This window comes from Camellia sinensis, chromosome 1, assembly GCF_055761805.1.
Source record: "Camellia sinensis isolate YWXY chromosome 1, ASM5576180v1, whole genome shotgun sequence".
Classification (NCBI taxonomy): Eukaryota; Viridiplantae; Streptophyta; class Magnoliopsida; order Ericales; family Theaceae; genus Camellia; species Camellia sinensis.
In genome coordinates this window covers 19,533,488-19,541,502 of record NC_138961.1, presented here as the reverse complement: position 1 = coordinate 19,541,502, position 8,015 = coordinate 19,533,488, and the positions used below count along the sequence as shown (strand labels likewise).

Here is an 8,015-nt window from a genome sequence, read left to right as displayed (position 1 = left end):
AATTTTTAAAAGATTTTTTTATAATTTTTTTTACTTTTTAGGTATATTTATGTTAAGTGTATCTAAAAAATAAAAAAATTATTTAAAATATTAAAAAAATTCAATAAAAACAAAAAAATATAAAAAATAACAAAATAGAATTTTCTAAAAAACGTTTTTTAAAAAATTCATGTGACCCTGGTCAGTTAAACGAGTATTACTATTTCATTGTAATCAAGCCTAACTAACATCATACATCCTACAACAAAATAAAAATAAATAAAAATTTCCGTTACATAGAGATTACTATGCCAGAGAGAATCTATTTTCTCTCACACACACCCACACATATATATATATATATATATATATACACATGCATATGCCAGAAACGATTTCCCTGAAACACGACCGCGGCTTTTCTGTCTTCCTTGAGAGAGAGAGAGAAAGAGAGAGAGAGTTTGATTCCACCAATCTAGAGAGAGAAACTAGTCAGACGAAACCACGACCAAAGCCCTCTCTGCCGCCTCTCCCCTCTCCCCTCTCTCTGTCATCTCTCGCATGTAACACGCACACAGACACACACACACACACATATATATATATATATATATATAACTCTATATATAGGCAGGGAGGAGGCTGTAGTATATACAATGCTGGTTTCATCGTGAGATCTCACCGGCGGCGACTTTCATCTCCTCCGGTGGCCTTATTCACGCCATGGGTTCGGGCACGATTGTGAGCTGCGCCGCAGTCAACGGCGGCGGCGGGAGTATGAAGAGCTGCGTGCTGTCGTCAACCTTTGCCTTCTTCCTTTCTTCATTCCTTGTATTGGGATCGATTGCCACCTTGTACGCTTGGTTTATCATTACTCCTCATGTCCCTACGACTCTCTCACCTCTTGGCTGTCAAGACGACAATGAGGGCTCCTGGTCTATCGGTGTCTTCTACGGCGACTCACCCTTTTCTCTCAAACCTATCGAATCTGTAAATCTCTCTCTCTCTCTCTCTGTTCTGTTTTCCCCTCTTCTCTAATTTTTCTGGGTTTGGGATATGGGTATATATATATGTGTGCGTGTGTTTTATTTTTCTCAATTCTTTGATTTTTGAGGGTTTTAGGAATTGGGTCTTTGTGGCCTTTAAGAAAATGGATGTCTTCTATGGCGACTCACCCTTTTCTCTCAAACCTATTGAAACTGTAAATCTACGTCTCTGTTCTCTGTTTTTCTCTGTTCTTTATTTTTTCTGGGTTTTAGGATGGTGGGTACATATATATATATATATATATATATTTGTGTGCTCTGTTTTTCTGTATTCTTTGATTTTTGAGGGTTTTGGGAAATGGGTTTTTGTGGGTTTTCTGATTTTTGTTGGTTTTGATTTGTGGGTTTGAATTTTGGATGACAGGTGAATCAATGGAGAGATGAGAGTGCCGCCTGGCCTGTGGCCAACCCAGTCCTCACTTGTGCTTCAGTTTCTAATGCCGGTTTCCCTAGTAATTTTGTTGCCGACCCTTTTCTTTATGCTCAGGTAAATTTCATTTTCAATTTTTCTTCTCTCTCTTCCTTTTCTTTAATTTATTCATTTGTTTTTTCGTTCCAGTCTGTGTAGATGTGTTCATAATTTACATATATTATATATGTGTATTTGATTTCTATGAATTAAGTTGGTGTTTGTCTTCAATGGGCAATGAAACAGTACCATTAATACGGAGGTGGTGATGTTGATTTTTAAAAAAAAAAAAAAAAATTGAATAATAAATTTTGATCTTACTGCCACCCTCTGTTTTGCCCTTGCTTTAGCCTGCTTGAATCGAGTAATTTGTTGTTTTTTAAACAATTATTTATTTTCAACTTGTGAGTCGTTGTCTTTATTGCTATTATTTTAATTTCACAGTTGGAATTGGAAGATATGATATCTAGATCCCAAAAATTAAGTCCTAGATCCAAAATAAGTTGTTTTTTGAGACGTTTCAACTCTTAATTAAATTGGTTTGGAAGGCCTTTTGTGTCTTGATTAGCAAATTGGTTCGAAAAGGCACTAAAAATTAAAATCAATTGTGGTTGAGAAAAAGTTGCTGGTCCAATAGATAAAAGTGATTTTTGCATCTTGAAAGGAAAGACACTTTTTATTCAATCAAAGAAACTAAAGTAAATCAGTTATCGTTGATTGGGATTTTTCTTTTTCTTTTTTTCTTTTTTCCCTCCCTCTCAAAAAATGAGATGAAAGTATCAATTTAGCTGATTGAATGATGTAGATATCATGGGTTTTCGCTATAAAAATATTTGAAATGGCAATCTTTAAGTCTTTTCTATCATTTTCTCTTTCTCTTTTGTCCTTTGTAGCTGAGGCTCACACACAATATAGGAAGAGGCAGGGTTTTGTTTAAGGGCTTCCTTTTATGGAATGTTCTGTTGCTCACTTAAGTTTATATATAGTATATCAATGTTTTATGGTTTTTCCTACTTCTAATGGTAGCTTTGGCCTTGTTTGGTGCAACTTTTGGAGTTCCTTATAATTTTTTGTACCCAAATTTTAAAAATTTGTATCAGAGTGTTTAGTGCAACTTTTACTTGTATAGCTAAGCTTACGAGACAAAATTTATAAAAAAAAAAAAAAAAAAAAATTGATTATTTGAAAGTTGGGAGATGGGTACTTGTTAGATTCTGTTTTTATTTTTTATTTTATTTTTATTATCAACTCTAAACTTTAAAAAAAGCTGCATCATACATGCCCTTAAGTTGGAACTGAAAAGTGAATGAGCGGTTAATTTCAATTTGGAGCTGTGAAGAATGTTGTGGTTTCTGAAAGTGTGCTGCAGAATTTATTTTTTAATCTGTCTTTTGAACTAGTTACTATGGAGTTTGAATATGAATGTCTGACTTTTGATGCTCTGTGTTTGCTGTCACATGTTGGAAAGGAACATACTCGAGTTCTTCCAACCCCCCGGGAATAGTCTTTTAGTTTTGATAGTTGCTTTGGGAAATCCTAGAATTAGGGGTGGAGATCATGGGCTTGACATTGTTATATTGTTTTAAACTTGTTTTTTGACCATGTTAGATTCATTTGCTAACATTTGATTTAGCTCTGTTCAATGTTTCCCCATTGACACTTTTATTGTTTTCAGAAGTTACTTTATTTTCAATGTCATAGAATCGTTACTCAATGGAATTTGTGGATCATTCTATCAATTTGAATCTTTGTAGTTCTTTTCTCTTTGTAACACTTGAGGGATGATTATAACGGTTTTTCTTTTGGTGAATTCCATTTGGAAAAAGCCTATCACATCATTTTTTTTTTTTTTGGTTTAAAGTTGGTACTGTCTTTCGTACCTTCAGAGTAGAGATTGTTGATTGCCTTCTCATTCATTGTTCAACTCCTCTTATGTTTTGGCCAACCTTGGTGGTTAGATTTGGAATGCTTCGAATGTTTTGCATCATGTCTAATTCGGCGTCATCAATTACTAGTTTTTGGAGCTTAGAGCTCATAGAGCTTGCATTTCCATGTATGCGTGTACGTAGTTAGTTGGTTTGAAGTATGTGAATTGATGCTTACATGTGAACCTGAATAGACCAGTGTTTTTTTGTTTGTTATGTCTGTCATTCATCTTAGTGATTTCGGCATGTTGATTCAGGGAGATGCCCTTTACCTATTTTTCGAAACCAAGAATTCAATCACCATGCAAGGAGACATTGGAGTTGCAAGAAGTATTGATAATGGAGCGACATGGCAACAATTGGGCATTGCTTTAGATGAAGACTGGCATCTCTCCTATCCATATGTCTTCGATTACAATGGCCAAGTAAGATCTCAATTTCCTATGTACACATGCACTTGTGGTAGGGTGAGTGTGTTTAAACCATTAATTTTTAACAAAGTAATGCTATACAAACAGAAAATATATAGAAATTTTGTACAAAATGATATGGCTTCATTGTGGACCCCCTGACCGCCTCCCTCTGTGTCTGCCACTGATTCTAGGCGCCCTTTTGCATCAAAACAACAAGCCCATCAAGATGACTATTAATTGCAAATGCCACCGCTACAATTCTGGTGAAATATTCTAAGGATAGCCTTTTTCATCTTTACATAAAGATGTTGATGGCAAACATGGGTCCAATTTAGAACTAGTTTTTCTAAAATCAGTGTGCTTCGACAACTACAGATATTGGCTATGCCCCTGGGCTAAAATTGTTGAAGTATTTAAGTAGAGATTGAAATGAAGGTGGAATTGAATGATCATTCTTGATGTTTATTCTCATCTTTGGTTTACTAAAAAATTAATAAAAAGTATATTACAGATAAAATTATCATTCACCATTGTAAGTGAATGGTTATTTTGTGCTAGAAAATCTTCCAGATGTGGGAAATCTTGTGTCGGGGCTAGTAGCACAATCTTTTGTCATGCACTAAGACATACTTCTTGGTTGTGTCACTAAATTGTTGTCATTTTTTGTTTTCGTTTTTTTATTTGTAGGTTTACATGATGCCGGAGGGCAGTGCCACAGGGGACCTCCGTCTATATCGAGCAGTGAACTTTCCTTTGAAATGGACACTGGAGAAGATCATCATGAAAAAGCCCCTTGTCGATGCATTTATCATAAACCGTGACGGAAAGTTTTGGCTTTTTGGTTCAGATCACAGTGGTATCGGCACCAAGAAGAATGGACAGCTCGAAATCTGGTACAGTAGCTCGCCATTCGGTCCTTGGAAAGCACACAAGAACAATCCTATCTATAACACAGATAAGAGCATGGGGGCTCGGAACGGTGGCAGACCGTTTGTCCACAATGGAAACCTCTATCGCATTGGCCAAGACTGTGGCGAGACATATGGTAAACGAGTACGTCTTTTCAAAGTGGAAATTCTTACCAAAGACAAGTTCAGAGAAGTCGAAGTTCCATTGGGCTTAGAAGAGCCAAAGAAGGGTGTGAACGCGTGGAATGGGGCCCGGCACCATCATCTTGATGTGCAACTGCTAGATTCCGGGAAGTGGATAGCGGTTATGGACGGGGACCGAGTTCCCTCAGGAGACGCAACTCGTCGATTTATTTTGGGATGTGCATCGTTTTTAGCTGTCGCTGCCCTTGTTATACTTATTGGTTTGCTGCTTGGCACGGTGAAGTGCCTTATCCCTTTGAGTTGGTGCCCGCACAATATGAAAAAGAGAAGCGACGCTTTTTTGGCTTGGGAGAGATCGAACTTGTTTTCTTCTAAATTAAGACAATTTTGTAGTCGGTTGAATAGGTCGAGTTCTTTCCTCCGTGGAAGAATAAAGCGAAATACTTGCAGCGGGAAGTTGGTACTCGGTTTTATATTTTTCGTTGGAGTGGCATTAATGTGCTCTGGGGTGAGGTATATGTGCGGAGGCAAAGGGGCACAAGAACCCTACCCATTGAACGGTCACTATTCGCAGTTTACGATGCTAACAATGACTTACGATGCTCGGCTTTGGAATCTGAAAATGTATGTGAAGCATTATTCGAGGTGTTCTTCAGTGCGTGAGATTGTTGTGGTATGGAACAAAGGAAACCCTCCAGAATTAGATGAGTTTGACTCGGCAGTGCCAGTGAGGATCAGAGTAGAGAATCAGAACTCGCTGAATAACCGGTTCAAGATGGACCCCATGATAAAGACCCGTGCAGTTCTTGAGCTAGACGACGACATTATGATGCCATGTGATGATCTCGAACGAGGTTTTAAGGTATGGCGTGGGCACCCGGATCGTATCGTGGGGTTCTACCCCCGGTTCATCAATGGACCCCGCCTTAGATACCGAGGAGAGAAATATGCCCGCAGGCATAAAGGGTATAATGTGATTCTGACGGGGGCGGCTTTTGTTGACAGTACAGTCGCTTTCCAAAGATATTGGAGTGCGGAAGCCAAGGCGGGGAGGGAAATGGTAGACAAGAACTTTAATTGTGAGGATGTGTTGTTGAACTACTTGTATGCCAATGCGAGCTCGTCCAAGACTGTAGAATATGTGAGACCAACATGGGCAATTGATACGTCCAAGTTTTCCAGTGTCGCCATTAGCCGGAACACGCACGAGCATTACCGGGTAAGAAGTAATTGCCTCGTGAAATTTGCAGAAATGTACGGCAGTTTGACGCAGCGGAAATCTGAATTCAACCGCCGGAAGGACGGTTGGGATGTATAGTATGGTATAGAAATTTTAGCAGAAAGCAGGTCACAATACTCACTTCTCTTTTTTTTTTTTGGGGTATAAATTTTGGTTTATTTTCCTTGTAAACTTATATTTTTCTTCTTCCTCCTGTTGTGAATTTTTGGAGGTTTGGTCAGTATAATGTACATTGGTCTGGTTGGGAAATTGTGCATTTGACCTTTTTGTGGTTTAGAAGAGATTGGAATGGAAAGAGAGTATGATTCTGTGATGGGTTTGGAGGTTGGATTTGGAGAGAATTTGTGGAGAGAAAAAAAAAAGGAGGAGAATTTGAAAATAAAATAAAATTGTTAGTGTATATTTCATTATATTTTATTCAAGGGTTAAATGCATTATGTTCAGTGTCACTTTAATTTTTGTTATTTTAATTTTATCAATTTGATTTTTAAAATTTTGAATTTGTGTTTAAACGGTCCAATTGAGAGGCATTTTAGACATTTTCATAATTTCTTCTTCCTACCGTAGCTACCCCAGGTGATGCATTGAAGGGGTTTTTGACAAGGGTTAAGAGGGAGACTTCATAAGAAAATTTGTATTTGTTGTTAATTAATTATACATTACGTACAGGGAGCAAATATTTCGGCAAGCCCGTATTCCTTTCTTCTAAGCTCCTACTTGTCCTATCGATCTACGAGAACAACGGCAGTGAGCTACCCGACGGTGTGTGGTCGGAATACCCCTCCGACGATCAAGTTAGACACACACAGGGATAGAGAGAGAGAGAGAGAGAGAGAGAGAGAGAGAGAGGATTGAGTGTTTAGTGTAAATCTCACCAAATGTTCATCTGCCTCAGCGTAGGGGGGCGCAGACTCGCTTATATACCTTCTGCGTCCCAAATCTACTCCCATTAGTCTCTCGACACGTGATGCTGCTATTCCATTTGTCAGCACAAATCTAGCTGAACATCGCCTAACTGCCAGCCCACACCACTGGGAGCTCGGCAGCCGGGCTGTAGCATCTCGGCTGTCAACGGCCGTGTTGCGCAGCTAGCCAGAGCGCTCCGCTCGCCAAGCTCAATGACGACTGAGCTCGGTTGCATTCCAGCTTAGCCGAGCTTGGAATAAGTCATGCTAGTTAGCCGTCGGCCTTCCTGCCGAGCTAACGCATGAACCGCGGAACCCAGTGAGGCAGCGGACATCTCGGCCGAACCTCACTTGATCGCTAGTACGACATCAATTATGCAACTATGCCATTACCGAGCAACTATGCCATTACCGAGCGAAAATCCTTTTTGAATGGGCCCAGGCTGCCACGGCCCAAATGTGTTCGGCCCACAATTTGTCCAGCCCTTACCACGGCCCAATCCAAATCATAAATCTCCCTCTCAATTGCCCTTAATTCCATCCGCGCAAGCGTGACTGGGATTATCTGTTCTGTCCGGGATAACTCTTCCTCGGTTCACAGTCTGCTAGACGGTGACCGGGCTAGTTGACATACCTGTCTTCAAACTTGCTCGGTCGACGCCTCGACTTGCCATCTTGTCTTTTCAGTACTGACGCCACTGTCAATAGGGACACGTGTCGCTCGTTCATTGGCCTCGAGCAGCCAACCGTTCCTTCACATTCAAATTTTTGGCGGTCTTCCTCCCAAAGATACTCCATTTCCTCTTCATTTCATTCTTACTGTTCCTCCTTCATTCCAAGCGTTCCAGAGCTCCTGTGCCTCTTGCAAGCCTCGTTCCTGTCTTTCCTTGCATTTGTGTTCGAGGAGGAAGCTCTTGCCCTTAACTGGTAAGACCTTCGAGCCTCCTTTTTGCTATTTTCATTTGGTATTTCACATATTAGGGCAAAAAATCCGTAGGTTTTAGGACATAACCCTCCCAAAACCCACACTTGCCCCTGTTCTCTTC

At 39.7% G+C, this 8,015-nt stretch overlaps 1 protein-coding gene across 2 annotated transcripts; it reads left to right on the top strand.

Moving 5' to 3' along the window:
* Positions 1 to 277: 277 nt before the first annotated feature.
* LOC114321229 (glycosyltransferase family protein 47) lies at positions 278 to 6,474 on the top strand. 2 transcript variants are annotated; one of them, XM_028268412.2, is made up of 4 exons: positions 278 to 969; positions 1,390 to 1,512; positions 3,617 to 3,784; positions 4,460 to 6,474. In XM_028268412.2, the coding sequence occupies exons 1-4, from the start codon at positions 703 to 705 to the stop codon at positions 6,140 to 6,142; spliced, it is 2,241 nt and encodes a 746-aa protein (XP_028124213.2). In that variant the 5' UTR covers positions 278 to 702; the 3' UTR covers positions 6,143 to 6,474. The 2 variants fall into 2 exon arrangements, with proteins under 2 accessions (XP_028124213.2, XP_028124214.2); XM_028268413.2 differs by having other exon boundaries at positions 362 to 969; positions 3,595 to 3,784.
* The last annotated feature ends 1,541 nt before the right edge of the window (positions 6,475 to 8,015 follow it).